The 22,500-nt window shown below is 39.9% G+C and overlaps 3 protein-coding genes across 4 annotated transcripts in view; 1 reads left to right on the forward strand and 2 right to left on the reverse strand.

Moving 5' to 3' along the window:
* Positions 1-414: 414 nt before the first annotated feature.
* Positions 415-14,385, reverse strand: ccdc51 (coiled-coil domain containing 51). The gene is made up of 7 exons (XM_080026146.1): positions 14,300-14,385; positions 9,784-9,867; positions 8,743-9,010; positions 6,177-6,314; positions 5,581-5,745; positions 4,803-5,009; positions 415-2,908 (listed from the first exon to the last, which is right to left on the reverse strand). The coding sequence occupies exons 2-7, from the start codon at positions 9,786-9,788 to the stop codon at positions 2,297-2,299; spliced, it is 1,395 nt and encodes a 464-aa protein (XP_079882272.1). The 5' UTR covers positions 9,789-9,867; positions 14,300-14,385; the 3' UTR covers positions 415-2,296.
* Positions 14,386-14,448: 63 nt separating this feature from the next.
* On the forward strand, positions 14,449-17,629 carry tma7 (translation machinery associated 7 homolog; the record flags this gene model as incomplete). 2 transcript variants are annotated; one of them, XM_080025896.1, is made up of 4 exons in its annotated part: positions 14,449-14,578; positions 15,249-15,304; positions 16,643-16,730; positions 17,067-17,629. In XM_080025896.1, the coding sequence occupies 4 exons, from the start codon at positions 14,563-14,565 to the stop codon at positions 17,099-17,101; spliced, it is 195 nt and encodes a 64-aa protein (XP_079882022.1). In that variant the 3' UTR covers positions 17,102-17,629. The 2 variants fall into 2 exon arrangements, with proteins under 2 accessions (XP_079882022.1, XP_079882023.1); XM_080025897.1 differs by lacking the exon at positions 14,449-14,578 and having other exon boundaries at positions 15,239-15,304.
* A 777-nt stretch (positions 17,630-18,406) lies between these two features.
* Positions 18,407-22,500, reverse strand: part of dnase1l4.1 (deoxyribonuclease 1 like 4, tandem duplicate 1) — a 16,253-nt gene continuing 12,159 nt past the window's right edge. Inside the window, exons 8-10 of the mRNA XM_080026469.1 lie at positions 22,110-22,206; positions 21,525-21,603; positions 18,407-19,546 (exon numbers count right to left, since the gene is read on the reverse strand). Of these exons, the coding sequence (XP_079882595.1) occupies positions 19,368-19,546; positions 21,525-21,603; positions 22,110-22,206 (355 nt within the window). The 3' untranslated portion in view covers positions 18,407-19,367. The remainder of the gene's footprint in view (positions 19,547-21,524; positions 21,604-22,109; positions 22,207-22,500) is intronic.

Genomic DNA, 22,500 nt, shown 5'->3' on the forward strand with positions numbered 1-22,500 from the left:
TCAAAGATGTTTCTAATAAATCATGTGTTAATGTGTGTGTGTGTGTGTGCGTGCGTGTCTGTCTGTCTGTGTGTGTGTGTGTGCGTGTGAGTGTGTGTTTTTGTGTGTGTGTGTTTGTGTGTGTCTGTGTGTGTGTTTTTGTGTGTGTGTGCGTGTGTGTCTGTGTGTGTGTGTGTGTGATATTGTGATTTGTGGTTGTTAATACAGTTGAGTCTTTCAGCAGAGAAATCACTTTATTACACAGAGGTCATTATCCATCTCAGTGCACACGGTCAATCAAATGACAAACGTCCAACAATCACCATGGAAACACACAACAACACCTTCAAGTACCGCAGGAGATTAAAGAGTCGACAGAACTCTGTTAAAGTGTCTCTACATTTTCTTGAGTAGTCCGTAATTATACAGCTCTGGAAAAAATTAAGAGACCACTCCAAATGTTCAGTGTCTCTTGTTTTACTATTTATAGGCATACGTTTGAGTAGAATGAACATTTTGGTTTTAAAATATAAACTGCTGACAACATTTCTACCAAATTCACAATAAAAATATTGACATTTAGAGCATTTTCAATAGTAATGTAGAGATGAAGAGTTAAGAAAAATCCAGACTGGTCTCTACATTTTCTTGAGTAGTCAGGAATTATATTTAATTTATTTTTCGTTTAAATAACAGTGAGCACAGCAGGGCTTAAAGGCAATGTTTCAATACATTAATGAAAAGTTACAAGTCATTTAGTTGTACATTATTGCTCCTAAAAGTGTTAATATATATTTATCTTGTGAACAATTTCATATAGATAAATCAGCAGCCAAAACTACATTAGGTTATCATGAATTTACCTAACAAGTCGGAAAAGAAAAAAATCAAGTGTGACTATTGTGCTGGTCAACTGAGTTTAAAACCCACTTGGTACAGGACTAACTTTGCCACTTATATATATTATTAATTACGGTTCGTCATCATCAGTTAAACACCTTACGTTTAAATTAGATAACCAATAGCTAAATAAAGGAGGTGGTCCACTGATTGAAGGGTCGGTGGTTCGATCCCCTGCCTCCCTGACACATGTCGAAGTGTCCCTGGGCAAAGAGACACTGAACCCATAATTTCTCCAAAAAGTTAGCTTGCAACCACTGCGTTTGCTGCTATACCATTGAGTGTATGAGAGGCAAAGCAATGTAAGTGCAGTCCATTTTAAAGTTATGCCTCAATCCCTTCATGGGTGCTGATTTCGAAGTGGTCATAGTTGGCAAATAAACATGTATTTTTTTAATTTTCTTACAGTATATCCCTGTATTTCAGTGTATTTGGACAGCAGGTACAGAGTGCCAGACAAAGCACAAGGTTTAGTTATATAGTGGTGGTTGCCCCTTTAGGTCTTTAGCTGATATTTTTATTCAGTGCTTTCCAGATTCACAAGTGTCAGAGACTATCTATTCAGCAATTTATCAGGAAAAATGCATTAATTCTGGAAATTTGGGGCGACTGTGGCTCAGTTGGTAGAGCGGGTCGGCCGATGATCAAAAGGTTGGAGGTTCGATCCCCGCCCTGCCACCTGTGTCATAGTTGTTGTGTCCTTGGGCAAGACACTTCACCCAAATTGCCTCGTGTGAATGTCGATAGTTAGCCTGCTATCGGTGTATGGATGTGTGTGTGAATGGTAACGTGGGAAAGGAAAACAGGTCTCCCTTAAAAAAGAGTCTTCGGACTCAATGGGATTTACCTGTATAAATAAAGGTTAAAAAAAAAAAATAATAATTAAAAGTTCGGAAATACTAAACGGGGAGGTCTGTGAAATGCTGAAACTCTTAATCAATTAGATCATTTATCTAAAATACATCTGGATCAAGAAGAAATGCCAAACATTCTCTACTTCTAAATTCTTAACATGGAATACTTGCTACTATCTTATTCTGTTTAACATCATGGAATGAATTGAATTCAAATTTTTAAGATTCTCAACTGTTGGTCAACCATTAACCAAAGGCCCAATATTCGATTTCTTTTGAGGAAAATGCATCTTATAGTCACTCCAACTGGTGGTATATACAGCTCTGGAAAAAAAATAAGAGACCACTCTGGATTTTTCTTAAATCTTCATCTCTACATCAACTCAATGGAAATGCTCTTAATGACAATATTTTTGGGGGGAATTTGGTAGAAATGTTCTCAGTAGTTTATAGTATAAAACCAAAATGTTCATTCTGCTCTAACATATGCCTCTAAAGAGTAAAACAAGAGACACTGAACATTTGGAGTGGTCTCTTCATTTTCTCCAGAGCTGTATAGAGTTCTAAGCGCTTCCTCGTAGCAGCAGGTAAACAGCAGAGATGGTAATAGCTGTTGCCGTGTACGTAAACACAGCGTTATAAACATTGTTCGTTTTGATTCGTTCTCCCAGTGTCCTCTGTGTCTCCTCCAATCGCCTAACAACCACCTCAGCCTCCCATTGGTCGGTTTTCTCTGGCCTCTCTACTACTGTCAGTGGTGGCGTTGCTATGGGCACAGGAGGACTAGCCTTCAATTCAACTTCCGATTTCGTCTCCAAAATTTTCCTCATTGACAATATTTCGTCTTCAACTCTCCCGATTCCTTCCTCCAAATGTCCCATATGTTTCGGGATAGCCTCCAATAGGGACACTGTCTTTTCGGAGCCCGTTTGGAGGTCTTTTAAGGCTGAAAGAGGCACGGTAGGCATGGCTGGAATGGGAATGGCTGGCTTGATTTGAAGTGTGTTTTTGTCTTTCTGTTGTTGTGTGGATGTGTCAGTGAGAGCCAGTCTAAAGCTGTCGATGAGCGATCTCAGTTCGTCCTGTTGGGACCGGTGGTTTCCGGCCTGAACTCTCAGCGCGTCCTGGAGACTCTCGGGACCTTTCTGGGCCTCTAGTAGTAAAGTCTTCAGCTCCTAAAAGATGAGAGGAGAGGGGGAGGGGGGGGGTTTGGTTAAAGCTGGGGTATATGATTTCTGATTGGTCAAAGTTAACATGAGCTGTACACTTTGACCAATCAGAGTGAGGCTCCGATTCTCTGTTCTTATTGGCTGTTGAGACTGTCCATTCACTTTGGCACGACTTTGTTGGTGTAGAGCGTGTCAGGGAGGGACCATAGGGGAGGGACCAAAGAGAACAAGTGCAGCGGTTGAGGTATTTGAATTCGAATCTCTATCCCAACTGCCATTTTCTCCCCAAATCCTCCACCCCAACTTTAAGTTAAAGTCAAAGTCAAATTTATTTCATCTTTAAACCCAAACAAACTGGCCACAGATTTTTTTTTCTCAATATCGTAGTTCAAAAAGTAAATGAATCGCAGCGCTGAAGTGACCTGCATGACACCTTTTTGAGTTTCAAAAAGGTGCTGTAAGCGAAATGGTTCTTTTAGCTAACTTCCTGTCAGTTACTGCAGTTAGCAGTCCCCTCGCTCGTCCCCACGTCACCACATTAATGCACTGCGGTCTACAAGCAGAAAGTTATCTAGCGTCATCTCAGATCCGTAAGTGCGATAAAACATGATAAAAACCATCAAAACAGACATTGGGAAGGATTTTTACCTGCTCCGCCGTTGTAGGCGCATAAACATTCACCCATCTGTCGCTCTGGCGTGCACCGGCAGTGAGACGGGTGCCGGTTTGTAGCGTTCTCTCTTCTAAATGGATATCAGGTTGTTGGATCCCCAAAAAATTTGCCGGTTACATGCAGAGCGGGTGACTGAGAGATCGGAGTTATAAAACGCGCACACTATGTAAGTGATCACTGTATTAATATAGAGCGATTTTAACACGTATATTAACATAAATAAACCGCTTACTTCACCTTTAATTTTCTGCTTGATATTTTACCTTTTTTTTATTTATTTATTTATTTTTTTGGGCATTTTTATGCTTTTTATTGATAGTGTAGAGACAGCGGTGAAATGGGGCAGAGAGGGGAGTGACATGCAGAGAACGACCGCGGGCGGGAATCGAACCCGGGTCTGCTGCTGGGCGCCCTACCAACTGAGCTAAGGGCGCCCCAAAATATTTTACCTTTAATTTAAATAATGTTTTATAAACCTTTTATGTAGAGTACGCCATGTTAGCTGTTTATTTTATGTTGTCTTCTGTTTGTGTGTTCACTTGTGTTTTTGTTCTTATAAAAAAAATCCAAACAATAAATAATGAATAAATAATAATAATAATAATAATAATAATAATAATAATAATAATAATAATAATAATAATAATAATAATAATAATCATAAAAAATGTATATAAAAAATAATACAAAATAAAAATATTTATATATAAAAATAAAAAAATGGGGGAATGAATCAACCCCATTCTGATGTATGTTGAGCCCATGACTCCTAGTGTATTATAGCTCTAAAAAGTTACAACTAGAATGAACACCATAAGTACATATATCTCCCACCATCCATTCTCACCTTTAAAAAAGAAAATCAGCTAATAAACAATAATAATAAATAATTCTTATAAAAACAAATAATTAGTCAATAATAGATAATATACTAATAAATCCCCCAAAAAATAAAAATAAAAATAAAAAATAAAATAAAAAATAAATCAAAAGGGGGCGCCTTTAGCTCAGTTGGTAAGGCGTCCCCCTCCCGGGCCGGGCCCAGCAGCAGACCCGGGTTCGATTCCCACCCGCGGTCGTTCTCTGCATGTCACTCCCCTCTCTGCCCCATTTCACCTCTGTCTCTCTGCACTGTCAATAAAGCATAAAAATGCCCAAAAAAATATCTTTAAAAAAAAAATTATAATAAATAAAAAAGAAAAGTGAATAAATCATCCCCATTCGTACCTGCAGCCGGACCCTGTTGATGTATGTGGAGCCCATGACTCCGATCAGCGCCCCCAGCACTGAGCCGATGATGGACCAGTTCTTAGTGCGCTCTGCCCGGGCTCTCTCCTTCTCATGGCTCTCCCTCACGCCGGCAGAGAACAGACCAAACTTCTCTCTCTCTGATCCCTCTGCGTTCTCATACGCCGTACGCAACCGACGCTCCTCCTGCAGGGACAAGAGAGAGATAAGTTAAGTGTTACTTTATCAGTCAATGGTTACATTGGAAGTGTTGCATTGTGCCACAGAGAATCCCACAGAATAAATCTTTGGTTTCTTTTCCTTACCTAAAACTATCTGGATTTGAACACTAAAATACAACTGTCGTCTTTTCACCAACTGTTTTTAATGCAAATTTTTAATTGGCCTCATCTAACCTTATACTATCGTCAACAATATGAAATAAATGGCACACACACACACACTCACACTCACACCCCCCCTACACACACACACACTCACACTCACACCCCCCCTACACACACACACATGCACACACACACACACTTACACACAGATACTCACACTCACACTCTCTCACACTCTCTCTCACCCTCACACACACACACACACACACACACACACACACACACACACACACACACACACACACACACACACACACACACACACACACACACACACACACACACACACACACACACACACACACACACACACACACACACACACACACACACACACACACACACACACCCCCCCCCACCCCCACACTAACCTGCAGTAGTTTGTGCTCCTGCGTGGCGAGCTCCAGGTAGTGAGCCTCCTCTCTGGAGACTCGGTCCAGTCTGTCTCTCACCTCCTTCAGTCTGACCTGCAGAGACTCCAGGCTGCCATGGGCCTCACGCACCATCCCCCGGGCAACCATGAAGGCTGCCTCCGCCTGACACAGAGAGAGAGAGAGAGAGAGAGAGAGAGAGACAGACAGACAGACAGACAGACAGACAGACACACACACACACACAAACAAACAATACGCACACACACACACACACACACACACACGAGGATTAACTCACAACACTTTTAAAGATAAAAACCATGTAAAAAAGGTATTGCTGTGCATTATAAAGTGCTAAAAAAGTCCATGTAAAAGGTCTAATCCGTGTAAAAAGTCACATTGGTTGTTTTCACTGAGTATTAATAGGCATAGGCACAAACAAAACAACCAGGATTTTCAAAGTTTCTTACACACACACACACACACACACACACACACACACACGCACACACACACACACACACACACACACACACACACACACACACACACACACACACACACACACACACACACACACACACACAACTGACCTCATTGACTTTGTTCTGGGCGACCCTGACTTCGTTGAGACCGACAAACTCCTCGTATCTCTCCCACCAGTAGCTGACTGAAGCGTTGGCCGTCTGAGCCGATCTCTGACCCCACTGCCAGCCCACCTCCCCCGCATGCTGGAAGACAGAGGGGACAGTGTTGTTATATTAGGGTTACATCTTTGTGATATGTGTATAGATTTCTAGCTCCAAAAATCCATATGTTGAAAACAATAAATAAATAAAATGTGTTTTGAAAGGGTTGTGATATTAATTTTTTGGCATTTTCAAGCTTTATTAGATAGTACAGAGTTGAAATGGGGAGACAGAGAGAAAGAGGCAGTATGGCCTGCAGACAGTAAAGGTCCACGGGTCGGATTTGAACCAGCAACCACTGACGTAGTGGATAGAGCGCGTACCATATCGGGCCCTGCCTTCATTGCAGTGGTTGCGGGCAGGGGCGTTGCACCACATTCTGGGCCCCTATACAGGAAGTCCTGATGGGCCCTCTGACAGGCGGTCTTACAATACAAACATGTAAAAGCTATGTTTGTCTATAGTCCAAAACGTATGAGTGACTGGTCACTCTCTGAGCCAGATAACAACACGTTTCTATTGATGAATGACCAAATCATTACGCGTACTTGAACACAACCCCTAGTCTAATGACTCTTAATAAACATGCACACACACAGTGTTTCTCACAGGAATTTGGGAGACTGTGTCGTGGTACCTGGACCTTCTAAGAGGGTCCGGGGGAATGCTCCCCCGGAAGAAATGTTTTAAAATGTTAAAGTAAAATTCATCAGTCTGGTGCACTTTGAGAAGAAAACTAAGGCTAAATCAACTGTTTCCTATGTAAGCTATTTAGTACTATTTTCTGGAACAATTTATAGACACAGAATGACCAAAAAGCAGAAAGAAGAAATGTACATGTTTAAAAAATCCAGTCAGCTTCGGAAATTTTTTCCCTTCGTTTGTATTTTTTAATGGCCCAATATAGGCCCCTGATCTTCGTAGCCCCGAACAATGTTATTTAAAAAATAACAAATTGATCTGTTTTTTTTCCCTAAATAACATTTTTCGGGGCCTTCAAAGATCAAGGGCCTATATTGAGCCAGTAAAAAAAATTAAAAATTAAAAAAATAAGTTTTTATTTTTTGTGGGTGCAGCCCCCCTCTGCCTTTGGCCCCCCCAAGCCTGTCCGCAGTCCGACGGCCCTGAACGTAACTGACCATCTTCAGATGCTCATAATTACCGAGTAGAAGTTGAATGCGTCATAATACAATTCAATGCAGCCTCTGAATGGGCGCATAGGCTACTGGAGCACTGTCAGACAGTAATATGTGTGAAACACATAGTCACTGTAGTAGTAACGTTCAGTTATAGTTACTGTAGGAACCGTTGCTCTACAATGAACTGGCAACTTTTTTTTTTTTTATTTAATTTTTTTAATGAACTGGCGACTTGATCAGAGTGTAGCGCGGCCAGATGACAGCTAACGTAGGCTCCAGCCTGCGCCCCGTCAAAGGTAATGTTATGAATGAACCAGTAGCAGGCTAATTGTTTCAGCCTCCCTCTGTAGTTTTACTCTCACCATTCTTAGAAAAAAAGTGTCTGATGTCCTGGGCCCCTGCTCTGCTGCTCATACTCCTGGCCTTCTCAACTCTTTTCTGGTGTGCGAACTTGTGCTTTTTTGGGGGCATCCTCGCCTGCTGGAGTTCGCTCGCGCTCACTTAATTCCAATGAGGAAGAACGAACCGCGGGGTGGACCAAACCATTTTTTAAGAAGGGGCCAAGGGGGTTATTGAAATGAATAAAATTTGAATATTGTATGACTTGTGGCTTTGTTTAAATTCGGACTCATTCGTATGATTATATATGTTGGGGAAATTTTATATTTCCGACATTCTGTAATAGAAGACTAAACTCACAGAGAATTTAATTACATAATACAATAAGACAAAACAACAGAGTTACAGAGTAAAGGTCCAGCCTGCATGGTCAGCCCCCGACAGGACTGACACTATCTTTTGGTCAGACAGAGAACTTAAAGGCCCCCTTCAACAACGGGGGTGTCAACTAACAGGTGGTTAATAGAGTAAACAGGTCTCAGGGGTTTATTGTGGTCAGCCACAATAAACCTTAAAATAGTTTAAACAACTGTTTTGTCAGCACATTCTTAGAGGAAAGTCACATGTGTTAAACTGATGTGATATACATATGGAAAACAGATCCATTAGATAGTTACAAATAAATCTGCCCTCACAATATATTAGTTCACTGTATGCATGATCATTTTGTCATAGATTCTACTGGGGGCTGTGTGGGCCCTAGCTGGCTGTGGGCCCTTATAATCGTCATAACCTTTACCCCCTATACGATGGCCCTGGTTGCGGGTTCAAATCCGACTTGTGGACCTTTACTGCAGGTCATCCCCCTCTCTCTCTCTCTCTCTTTCTCTGTCTCCCCATTTCAACTCTGTACTATCTAATAAAGCTTGAAAATGCCAAAAAAAATTATCTTTAAAAATTACCATTGTGTATGCCGGGGTTTTTTCTTTTACCTGTATAGCAGCCACGGCACGTTCCTTTACCACCTCAGCTCTGCCCTTCTCTTCAGATGGGAGGGGGTCAGTGGGAGGGGGGGTAACAGGGTCAGTGGGTGGGGGGGAAATGGGTTTTTGTGGGGTAACGGGTGGCGGTGGAGGGGTAACAGGTGGCGGAGGTTGGGCGCTGTATCTTCGGACCAGAGAGATTCTCCAGGACAGAGACACGGGCTGAGACAGACAGCACGAGCCATGAGCCCAGAGGCAGATCCGGGCCCCTCTGTACCTAATACAGTCAAAATATTGTTAATTATTATTTTAATTTTTTTTTCATTATTTTTTTTTTTATTTAATTTTTTTTTCATGTACCTGATACAGTCAAGATGTAATGATAATGTTATCCTTTGTATTTTTTTATTGATTTATTTAAATTTTTTATTATTATCCTCTGTACCTAACACAGTCAAGAACACGTTAATCCTTTGTTTGTTTTTTCCATGGTATAATACAATGCTAGTTTACATGTTAGCAGTGATTTCTATAGTCTGTTATTTGGGCTCCTCTGCACCTAATACAGTCAAGATGTAATGACAATGTTATTCCATTGGGTTTTTATTTTTAGATTTTTTTTTATTGTGTTGCATCCAATATTCAACCGCTTAGTTTTATGTTTAATAATCGTCACTATGTGTTTTAGTATTGTTACAGTATGTGAAATATAAACTAAACTAAACTAAACCCAGCTTCACGTCTGTGTTAATATACAGCTCTGGAAAAAATCAAGAGACCACTCCAAATATTCAGTGTCTCTCGTTTTACTATTTATAGGCATATAGTTTGAGTAGAATGAACATTTTGGTTTTATAATATAAACTACTGACAAACATTTCTACCAAATTCCCAATTAAAATATTGTCATTAAGAGCATTTTCAATAAGTAATGTAGAGATGAAGATTGAAGAAAAATCCAGACTGGTCTCTTCATTTTTTTCCGGGATTGTATATGTCGATCCAGCTGAAAAATCTCAGGTCACCTTGGACTACACTGTGCTCACGTACCTCATTGAAGGAAGAGCAGGAGTCAGAAGACTGTTAGAGATTCACTTTCACTTTCAGCGACACAGCCAACACTGGGACAGGCACCTGGGAGAAGTACAGTAACAAAATAAGACTGATCAACTATACATGTTGGGGCGACTGTGGCTCAGGTGGTAGAGCGGGTCGGCCGATGATCAAAGGGTTGGAGGTTCGATCCCCGCCCTGCCACCTGTGTCATAGTTGTTGTGTCCTTGGGCAAGACACTTCACCCACCTTGCCTCGTGTGAATGTCGATAGTTAGCCTGCTATCGGTGTAAATGTGTGTGTGTGAATGGTAACGTGGGAAAGGAAAACAGGTCTCCCTTGCAAAAGAGTCTTCGGACTCAATGGGATTTACCTGTATAAATAAAGGTTAAAAAAAAAAAAAAAAAGGCATCTCGTTTATTATTGGATTGAGCTGTTCTGTTGTGTTAATGATGATCCTCTTTAGTTTGGGATGCAACTAAGATTTACACAGTTATTATTATTTCATTATTTAAACATTAATTTATACAGGTAAATCCTAGCCTGGCTCCGCCCGCCTACCTACTTCCGCCAAAATTTCATTTTCCCTTCAGTAGTCAGTCTGGTGGTGGGGCGTATTAGTGAGATTTTTCCGAACAGATTTCTGAGTATCCAATCAGCGAACAGAGGAAGTGGCTGAGAACGATGAGGGTCGAAGTCACGCTCCAGTTTCAGTTGACTGCTGCGTTCCCTTACGCTCGGAACTCGGAAACTTCCGACTTGTTAGTTCCGAGTTCCGACCTGTCTGTGTTTCAGTGCATCTGCTCGGGAAAGTATGGACGCCTACAACCTTTCTCATCCAAATAACTAAACGTTAGGCTCTAGCAAGTTACCGTTGCCAGGTACCGGTAGATCCATAGACTACAATATGTAGTGAAGTCGGAAATTTCCGAGTTCCCTGAACGCACCGTCAACAGCCGGCTCACGACCAAACGTTATGCGATTGGTTGGATAATCCAGAGTGGCACTGCGCAGATCCAATAGTTTTAAACTTCAACAGACACCCGCCTCCAAGCAAAGGTGGGTCGTAACGCGCTACATTTACTCCGTTACAAATACTTGAGTAACTTTTTGAATAAATTGTAATTTTAGGAGTAGTTTTATTGCAACATACTTTTACTTTTACTTGAGTAAATATCTGAAGAAAGAACGGTACTTTTACGCCGTTCCATTTGGCTACGTGACGGTCGTTACCTTATTTTTTAATATATTTTATTTATTACATGCGAGAGCTATTTCTCTCATGATTTCTTTCCCCGGGGACGTCTTCAGCCAACATCTCTATCACGTGACTATTTCAACCAATAAAAACCACATTACAAAAGCTTGCCAATCAAATGCAGCCACTTCAGTCACATGACAAGTGTTGTCATGTTGTCATAGTGCTCAACCATGGGCTCAACAATGTCCGCGGACTTTTTTAAAGGCTGCGGTTCCGCACCGATGTTGTGTCCGTGGCCGTGCCATGTAGGTTAAACGCATATTTTACCGACTATCTGGGTGAGTCGAGAAAATGGAAGAAACCGCTGATTCCGAGGAGCAATAGCCACACCCCTGGCCTCAAATACAAACTCACACACTCGCAAGCTCTCAATCACACTAACTCACAAAATAACAATCACACAATCACAGTGACACAGACTCCCACACACTCGCAATTACAGAGAAACTGTTCTTCTTTGACACGTCCTGGGGCCTGTTTCAGGTAGCTGGTTTTACATACTCTGGGTTGATAAGCAACTCCGGGTTTTCGGTTTCAGAACAGTGGATCAGCGTTGGGTTTATCAACTCTGAGCGTGTTCACTCTGGGTGGAGCGTGTGCATAAAAGCCATCGTCAATGGATCGCTGATAACATGATTCACCATGGAAACAGAAGAAACAAATGATTGATCCTCCCATTTCTCCACTTCTCAAAAAAGAAAAAAAGAAATCTCCGCTCCTCCCACTAGAGTTAGAAATATTAACGAATGAGCTTATGGTAGCCTATGGAGAAGAATTAACGGGATATTGTCTCATAACTCTGATCTAATCTCCTCGGCAATTCAGAAAAAAAACAGAGCAAACATTTTTTGTCAAGATAATCATTTCGCTTCCGTATGAGAAGCCATAGTCTATTTTAAAAAGTTACGCATATCAGCTGTAAAGTAATAAAGCTGGCGCGGCACAGCATTGCTTACAGTGCCTAAAGCCTACTGTGCAGTAAACAGAACAGACTGTCGCTTCTTTTAAATGGGGAGTGAAATACATTAACGTCAAGACACATTAGGTGACAGTTTCCATTGAAGAGCCTGATTGATTTATTACCAGATCCATTTTCCTCAAGTGATCACAGTTTAAATTATTATATCATTTTTATATTCATATTAGGCTATTTAACGAGGCTTGTCTGTGACTTTAGGATCGCACAAGTGAACTACAACGATCGCGTGCAGCCGCAGCGTTACATGAATCCACCTGACATAAATCTGTTCAGTGGCACAGACGTTAAAAAACATACAATAGGCTACAAATAGGTTTATTAATCTGAATGTAGAGCATGTCACGATGTGTAAGGTGGCCGCCTATATGAACGGACCGAGGGCTGAGAACAAGGCTACTGATCAGATAAATGATTGGTCAAACGTAAAATCATCAGGAAATGATAAAAACATCCCGATGGAGATTTCTATGGAGTGATTTTGCTTCAAACTGTACAGGGACGCGTGTGACAGTGACACTCTTTCTTCAGTCGGAGCTGCAGCGTAAAGTGAAAACAAACTCGGGTAGGTCTAACCACCTATCCAGCAGGTTAAACCCACGGCGTATGTTGCCGCAGTAACTGACTCTCGGTTGCACTGAACCTGATACCTGAAACGGAAAACCCAGAGTTTCCACCAACTCAGAGCGAACAAACTCTGGGTTGCCTCAAAACCAGCTACCTGAAACAGGCCCCTGTTCTCCCTGTAGCCTACTCACTTCGCATGCCCCAGTCTGGCTGTGTGAAAGTCTGAGAGTGGTCTCTTTGTTCAGCCACTCTGTAGTTTCATACGTTAAGTGAGTGTGCCAGCAGGTTTTGATGTGTAATGAAGTTTAATTTTGTGTGTTTTATATTTTTGGGGCTAAACCCAACCTAGATAATTTTCTCAGGGCCAGTGACATATTGTAGGAATTTGTTTTAAAATGTGTATGTGCAAAACAATTGCAACAGTGTTATAAGTGTATTGGTTTTAATTAATATAATTTTGGACAAGCCTAATTTATTATAATTTTATTTGAAGGGTTATGTATTTAATTTGGCAGATAATTAATTTATTATTGTTTGAGTTCAAGGGTTATTCATTTGATTTTTAAATACCTTATTTATTGTTTTATTTAAAATTATGTTATTTAACATATCTTTACTTGAACATTGCTGTTTTATATTATGTTCGTGTCTATTCTGTACCGTTTGTGTTGCTCTGTATATTTCAAAAATAAATCCAGAGTAATTCAGTAGGCCTACTTGTACTCTTGAGTACTTGAGTAGTCTTTTCACTGCATACTTTTTTACTCTTACTTGAGTAATAATTTTTATGAGTACTTTTACTTCTACTTGAGTAATTATAATCTTAAAGTAACTTACTTTTACTTGAGTACATTTTTTGGCTACTCTGCCCACCTCTGCCTCCAAGTGAGTGAACGTTTGCCAATTACAGCACTTCCAGACCTTCTGTACAAATGAAATTAAGTACGATGGTCTGGTAGCGCCAGGCTAGGTAAATCCCATTGAGACTGGAGACTCTTTTGCAAGGGAGACCTGTTCCCATTGCCATTTACACGTTACCATTCACACACACATTCATACGACTTCAATTTGTATGAAATGTTATAACTTACACCTAGTGGAAACAATAGATCAAACATCTATAAAACACAACTTGCCAACTTCAGTATTACAAGAGCCTACAGAGTTAACAACCTGGGGGTCAAACCCATGACTAATATGGACTTTATCTTCTCACTGTTCAATGTCCATTAAATCCCTGTAGGCTATACTTTTTTATATTTATTTAATATTTGTTTGCCATTTATTATGCCTTTTTCTCTTCTACTTTGTCCCTTTTGCTGCTGTATCGAAATAGATTTAGACGACATCATGGACTTATTGTATATTTGTACATGTCTGACACATAATGAATGAACCAACCATAGGGAATCAACTGCCATTAAAATAATCAATATGCCATAAATACTGACAGTTAAATCATATGAATAACCAAACCGACAGAAGGATAATGTACAGTATAGAGGGCCTAACTAAATAAGAATAACATATATGACAGATGTACCAAGGTTAACTGACTTTAGTTTTGTTTTCCCAACTAGCTTCATGGTAGCTCCATGTTGCTAACAGTGACAGCTAGAGGTAAACTAACTTCATAGTCGTGTCAAAAGTCTGTAAATAATATTGTGATCGACTCGGCATAAAGCACGCTATAAGAAAAATCAATATACCTTGTTTATTCAATGTTGTCGAAGCACACATGTCACATGATGTATCCAATGTTTTAGGCTAAGTAGTTAGCATCCTGATGTCAAATGTGTCAAATGAAACAACCGGGTGACTTTTCGCTCAGGCATATCACAGCCTTCTATTTCCGGGTCAGAGCGGTTCAGGGTCCTTACAGCGCGGATCAAGAAAGACAAGCGATTGTAGCTGCGACAAGAATACGTTTATTTCTTATACTTCAATCCGCTGAGACCAACTTCTCAACAAAATGTCAGGCAGAGAAGGTAAGCAGTTGGTTCAATTCATTGGTAACACATTCAGGTCGTCTGAAAAGATCATTTAACGTAACACAATGCAGACGTTTAGCTTCCAACGGCTGCTGAAGAGGGCGCGTGCTCCTTCTATGACCAAACTAGATTGAACAATCTATAAATAATTGTTTTTTATGTTGTAGGCAGCGATATAAATGAGAGACAATATATTTAAACAACGTTCTAGTCACTGCGACCGTCTGCAACATTCGGCTAATAAATTATCCTCCATTACGTGAGCATTAAGACAAAACCAGGACTATTGTTTTGCCCCTTTCTAGTTGTTATTTACGCGCAAAACTAGTATTCATTGTATGATTTAAAGCCGTTGTATCGAAGGACAAGGTTCCTATACATCATTTGAAAAGGTGTTGAATTAATTAATCTAGAAAATAAGGCCTGAAATCTCTTCCTTTCGTCTTAAAAATGCAAAGACATGGGAGCCGGTTTTTATCAATCCTTTTATGACGTTGCAGTTTTCAAAATAAACAGTAGCATCTTTTTTTTTAAACACATTTTCCAGATCTTTATATCATAGCACAGTTTATGATCTTGTTCACGCTGTACGATTGCACAGCTCCTCTTTTTTTAATAGACAATTTGAGCTATTTAAATAATTCGTTTTTGTATTTGATGTCTTCAGGAGGCAAGAAGAAACCACTGAAGGCGCCCAAGAAAGCGAGCAAGGACCTCGATGACGTGAGTGGCTCTCCTCTGAATTGATAATAATTTTCCTCATCAGTTGTTGATATGATTAATAATATAATCATTATTTTCTATGTCACAGTAAACTCTGTAACTAGGTGTGTGTGTGTGTGTGTGTGTGTGTGTGTGTGTGTGTGTGTGTGTGTGTGTGTGTGTGTGTGTGTGTGTGTGTGTGTGTGTGTGTGTGTGTGTGTGTGTGTGTGTGTGTGTGTGTGTGTGTGTGTGTGTGTGTGTGTGTGTGTGAGTGACTGGGAACAGGTCTCCCTTGTAAAAGAGTCGCAGGTCTCAATGGGATTTATCTGTATAAATAAAGGTTAAAAATAAAGATTTGAAAAAATAACGATGTAAATCTTAGTTGCAGCCCAAACTAAAGACGATCGTAAGACAGTAGTAATTTGGATAGACTTAAAGGAATACTTCACCAATACAGAACCAGCGTTCTATCATTATTCTATCATCGTTTTTCTTCCATCAGTCTTTCCTCAGTCTTCCCTTGGCCCAGCTGTCCTGTTAACCCTAACCCTACATTTTACCATGTGTGATGTCACGCATGGTAAAATGTAGGGTTAGACGGTGAGACCATAAAACACTCTTTCTGCCTTTTCTCAGGCTAGGATGAACCGATTTCTAAACTATTTATTTATTTATGCTACATAGGATTAGCCTGGAAATCCAGACCGTGATATCTTGAAAGATAGAGGGTCTGGCCACGATCAATAGTAATTTCCAACTCAAGGGGCGGCTCCTACTCGTGCATTTCAAATGCCACTGACTGCACGCAGTTGGATAGCACTACAACCAATCAGAGCGATGCACAAGGTGGCGTAAGCCCCGTTCGTTTAGCGAACAGCTGTTAAACTGTTAAGTTAAACGTTTGCCGTGGTCGGCAAAACAGAACATTCCACTTACTTGCTAATGAAAGATTTGAGTGCCGTCTTCCAAATCGTAAAGGGTCGAGGCCAAAGCAGTCTCAAACTCACACAACATATCCGCAGCTATCTTTGATGTTTACTATCACGGCTTCGACGTCGCATGCACGTCACTGTCGTCATCCGGTTACGTCCGCCCCAGAGCACCATACAAAGGGCTCTGGGGCGCCCATATTAGATAGAACCAATTGAAACGTGAGTCAGGATTTCTGGATTTTCTGAAAAAGCTCCAATGGAGAGTGTCCGGACCAACAGGCGCAGCAAATTTAATTTGCCAGCGCCTAGTGGCAGGTTTGGGAATGCCAGGCTAACATAGGATCTCAGAGTTCAGTACACCTTCATATTTCCACCGGTGAAGTAGGTCTTTAAGTTAATTGTAAACGTTTGTCTTGTTTGTCCACAGGATGAGATGGCCTTCAAGCAGAAGCAGAAGGAAGATGCAAAGGCCTTGGAGGCGTTGAAGACCAAAGCGTCAGGAAAGGGACCTTTAAGTAAGTGGTGTATCTGGATGTGTATCTGACCCTTAAAGGTGCAGTCAACGATTCTGGAGAAAGCTTGTTGCCGAAATCAGTAAATATCTCCTTACGATTCAATGCCTGTCCGTACTGTGTTTGGGCAGGGGGGGGGGCAACAAAAGGGGGCCCACCGTAGCTAGCAACATATCTTTTTACAGAATCACTGACTCTACCCTTTTTTTTTTTAAGGAAAACTTTCAGATTTTTCAAGACAATACTAATTTTTTAGACGGATTTTGTTGATCTCAACTGGTGTGTACATGTTTATCCGAATAATAACTAAATTCAATATGTTTGCTTTTCTTCCTACAGCGAGCGGCGGCATCAAGAAATCTGGCAAGAAGTAAAAAAAAATTAATAATCGAAAATTGGAAGATGGTGTTTGTTATAACTCCTAGGCGTCACGTCCTGCGTCTGCAATGTGTGTGTACGTCGGCTGAGAAGTTTTGCTTTGTTAAAATAAAAACACCAAACCAGAGAGAGAGCCTGCCCTGGTGCGATTACCACCTCCACCAGTGAAATGTACAGAAAAATGAATTGTATGATTTCTAAAGGATTTTCAAAGACGGTGAAATACATGTTCTTGGCCTGGTTCAAACATCCTAACTCCCTAAAGGCTTGTAAATTAGAAAAGTTCCACACTGTGATATTTTGTTGTTAAGTTCGATCAATCCTACACACACACACACTGACCCAAAATCTTTTAAAATCCAAGTTTTTGAAGGTCTACAGATTTAGAAAAAATAAATAAAATATGTCCGCTGTTCTAAAACTGTCAAAAATACCAATCACCGCCAACAATTTTTTTTTGTTTTCTTCTGAGTTTTGTTGTATTGTAAACCCGGGAGATATTAATAAAGTTTTTTTGTAATGACTGTCATGTTTCATCTCGGTTATTCGGGAAAGAATTAGTCCAGGATAGTGCAGCGGCTAAGGGCTTATTTTTCGTGAGAATCTTTCAGTTGATGATACAAGCGTGAAAATTGTCATGAGCATGAGTCTCCATGGGGTCACATTGTGAATTTGAAAATTTCTCATAGTTTGCGTTCCAAATCGCATACTCTTTCTTTTTTCTATTCTACATACTACATCCAACGATAAAAATAATCTAGTTAGGATGCAGTAGGCATACTATTGGGACGTACTTTTACTCTGTTATTTCATCATAACATTGCGCTTTGATCTTGCCTCTTGCTTTTATATCCGTCGCATCCCTGTTTGTTTTCTTATGGAGGCTTCGTCGATGTGACGTCACTTCACGTGCGCAATGGATTGTGGGTCAGAATCGCCCAAATAGGATGCAGTTTTCAACACTAACAATCTTGGCCGCATGAAGTAGGACATCCGGGTACTTCTAACCATCCTAAATCTGGCCACAAGAATCGGGACATCCTAAATCTTTTTTCTACATACTATATAGTAGAAAGTATGCGATTCGGAACGCAACCATAGAAATGTATTGGGTTTTGTCATTGACAAATTGCGTACAATTTCCTTATCAAGTGACCCATGGAGACGGCTCATGCCAATTTTCATGCTTGTATCATCAACTGAAAGATTGTAGAACTTTAGTCGCTCCACTAAGAATCTCAACCAACAAACAGTTTGAATTCACAGTAGGGATGAAGTTTTCATTTTTATTAAAAGCTGAGACATATAGCGTACAGAAAGCTAAAATCAGTCAAACTGGTAAAAAAAAATCCACATTTATATGGTTTGAATAATCAAAACTGTGTCAAACATATCTTGAACTGGCATTCTGAATGATCAAGATAAGGTTTTAGATATCACAAAAATAAATTATGGATCGTGATAATTTATTTGCAGATATTTCCACGATTCAGTTTTGACTAGGCGAAATGACATTACAGCAAAACCCCATATATACATTCATCACACCTAGGAAGAATAATTTTGATATTCAATATCAGTCAAAATTAAATAACATCTGTCATTTGGATAAGTCAAAATAATGTTGTTGAAATCATTTGATTTCCGTATACACACGACCAACTTCACAGCCTTATTGTTCAGTCAGAAGTTAAAACAAAGCGCTTTGAGCAGCAAAAGTCCAGGAATGTCTCCTCAGCTACAGTTGGTCTCAGTCAGTCTGTCAGTTTGGTCCAGTGGGTGATGAGGGAAGGTTTAACAGTTTGTAGTTAGTTTGTGTGTGTGTGTGTATACTTGTGTGTGTGTGTGTGTGTGTGTGTGTAGGGTTAGGGTTCATTGGCTTAACATTATAATCTCCACTGCTCATTTTGGCGGCCTTTAGTCGTAGAATGGGTATCTCCAGTTGTAGTTTCTCTCTCTCCATCAGAAGGTTTGACTGTGTGTGTGTGTGTGTGTGTGTCTGTCTCTCTCTGTCTGTGTGTGTGTCTGTCTCTCTCTGTCTGTCTGTGTGTGTCTGTCTGTCTGTCTCTCTGTCTGTCTGTCTGTCTGTCTGTCTGTGTGTGTGTGTGTGTGTGTCTCTCTGTGAGTCTGTCTGTGTGTGTCTGTCTGTCTGTGTGTCTGTCTGTCTGTCTGTCTGTCATTCTGTCTGTGTGTCTGTCATTCTGTCTGTCTGTGTGTGTGTGTCTGTCTCTCTCTGTCTGTCTGTCTGTGTGTGTGTGTGTATTAATCTCCGCTGCTCAGCTTGGCGGCCTTGAGTTGTAGTATGTGAATCTCTAGTTGTAGCTTCTCTCTCTCCAGCAGAAGGTTTCCTCTCTGCAGATCCAGGAGACTCTCGTTCTCGTCCGCCGGTCGAGGTCGAGGTTGATCGTTAATATGAAGCTTCTCTAGCTCCTCCTCTAGACCTTAAAGAAAATACAATACACGATTATGTTTTATTCTATTATTTTATTTTATTTGAACTCTACCAGGAAAAAAAAAGTCTCATTGAGATTGAGATTGAAAATCACTTCTACAAGAGAGTCCTGGCCAAGACAGTTACAGACAACACATTAAAAACAGAGAAGATATTCAACAGAGAACATATGCACACACACAATTAGAAAACATTTGTATTGAGTCCAGATAGCTACAACAGCACTGGCTAGGAAGGCTGACTTTTAAAAGGAATAGTTTGAGATATTGTGAAGCAAACGTTCAAATTAAAAGATTAATCCTGCTATCATATTGAGTCTAAGTTTGCAGAATCACTATCACACACTGCAGGGCCTATCTGAAGCTTCTCTAGCTCCTCTTCTAGACCTTAAAGATAATACAATACACGATTATACACCGAGTCCAGATAGCTGCAATAGCCTGGGTTAGGAGGGCTGACTTTTAAAAGCAATAGTTTGACATGTTGTGAAGCAGACACACTATCACACACCATAGGGTTTATATGAAGCTTCTCTAGTTCCTCCTTTAGACCTACACAGAATAATATACAAGATAATGTTTTATTTTATTTATTTATTTGACCTATATTTAACAAGGAGAAAAATACAAGTTTGTTTTATTTTATTTACTTTATTTTTTTATTTTTTATTTTTTTAAAGAACACAAACACAACTGAAAACGTGAACACACAAACTAAAGACAGAATCAAATAACAACTATCATGGTGTACTCTACTTTACAGGTTTATAAGGACATTGTTTAAACTATAGGTAAATGCTAAAAATGTATAATAATAAGGTCATGAAGGTCACTTCAGCGCTGCTATATAGTCCAGGAAAGGCTGCGATAACGTTTTATTTAATTTATTTTTTATTTTACCAGGGAAAAAAAGTCTCACTGAGATTAATAATATCTTGATGTACAGGGTGTGTCCAGCTCTCATTGGATATCTAAGTATCTATGAGGTGAATTACCAAAATGAAAATCATAAAAAAAATCCAAGTCCAGGCATTCAGGGTTGGTTTAAACAATAAAAGGCCTTTTATTCATTTGGCAAGACATTAAAAGTACACTGTGTGTGTCTGCTTGAGCCTTCAGCAGGGTGTGGTGACACAGACACGGGCAAACAGTGATTATACAGTAGTTTACAGGTGGGTGCATGTAATGTTTTAACCTGGCCTCTGGGGGCATCACACTACACACACAATATATGGTATAAAATGCAGCATCTCTAGGCCTTCATCAAAATCATCAAGTAGAACTAATACAAAATGGCTATATACAGCTATGGAAAAAAATTAAGAGACCACTCCAAATGTTCAGTGTCTCTCGTTTTACTATTTAGGCATAATGTTTGAGTAGAATGAACAATTTGGTTTTATAATATAAACTACTGACAACAGCTCTACCAAATTCCAATACATTTTTTGTCATTAAGAGTATTTTCAATAAGTTATGTAGAGATGAAGATTTAAGAAAAATCCAGACTGGTCTCTTAATTTTTTCTGTAGCTGTATATATACTTCAGTGTTTTCATGGTTGGTTGTTTATTGTTGTTTAATTTCACATTAGACAAAAACAACCCTCATTTAAAAAGGTGCTACTATACGAGAAACTTTTTAATATTTCTGAAACAGTCAAATGTTTTCCTCTGATGATCATAAATTACATGTAACAGCAAACGAGACCATCAGTGCAAAGAATGCTATTTTTATATAGTTTATCTTAATGCCTTTGTACATGGGTATACGCTCACCCAGGAACTACAGCTGGCGTAGTAAAAACACTACGGCTTTTATCCAAAGGGGGTCAAAGAATTAACACAAACTGAGAGTTCCTCAGAGCACCTTTAACAAGAGCTAAACTAAATTCATCTTACACACATTGCTACTATAACTGACAGCAGCAGTAGTAGAACAGTAATGAGTATGTAAGTGTGTCGGTTACCATCATCATCTGACTCTGGCGTCGGTTTGAGGGACTTCAGAACCACCTCCACGGGGTAATGGTCGCTCACCTTCAGAGCCTGGAAAATATGAAGAGTTATTTATGATTGAAAATATATTTTGTCAGTTGTGAGCTATTATGTGAGTTAGGATAAATGTGAACCAACTTAGCCTCATAATTGTGTGTGTGTGTGTGTGTGTGTGTGTGTGTGTGTGTGTGTGTGTGTGTGTGTGTGTGTGTGTGTGTGTTAGTTCAATGACCCCAACTCGCAAAAATTAAAAGTATGAAGCTAAAATGTCTACTTGAATTGTAAGGATGCAAGATATATTGTATATACAGTATATAGCTACACTTATAAAGCATTGTTACAAAGAAAGTCTAAATGCTTACCCATGGAGAACCTGAATTAATCTAGTGGTTGTATAAAGCCTGTTCTGTCATGCCTAACTGAGGTCAGACCATAGATAGCCTACTATATAAAAGGGTCAGACTATAAGACTAATGGTTTTATGTACAGCACAATACTTGACACAACAACACAATAATAACTCATTTGGGTAAATAAAAGCAAAAACAATACCATACCTGCTCCTCTGTGAGTTTATACGCCTTCTGGAAGTTGAACGGTTTGGCAGATTTTGGCTTCACGGCGGCGAGCATGTCGTCTCCGTAAACCACGATCCTGAACAGAGATAAACATGTATTTGACTGATATTAACAAAGTACATGAATAGTCACAGCAAGAAATGTCAGAGTAAAAAATATTTGTTTTTCTTTTAAATTCAATTACTTCACAATCAAGAGACGGGTGTAAAAGTGGTACTGATTGATTCATCTAGCTCTCCACCAGGTGGCGACTAAGTGCCCTGCTCAATTTAAAATATCTGTGAGCGTCTGTGTGTGTGTGTGTCCGTCTGTCTGTGTGTGTGTGTCTGTGTGTGTGTGCGTGCATGTCCCTCCGTTTGCCTGTGTGAGT

The sequence above is a fragment of the Ammodytes marinus genome, assembly GCF_949987685.1.
Source record: "Ammodytes marinus genome assembly, chromosome: 4".
In the NCBI taxonomy this organism is placed as follows: Eukaryota; Metazoa; Chordata; class Actinopteri; order Uranoscopiformes; family Ammodytidae; genus Ammodytes; species Ammodytes marinus.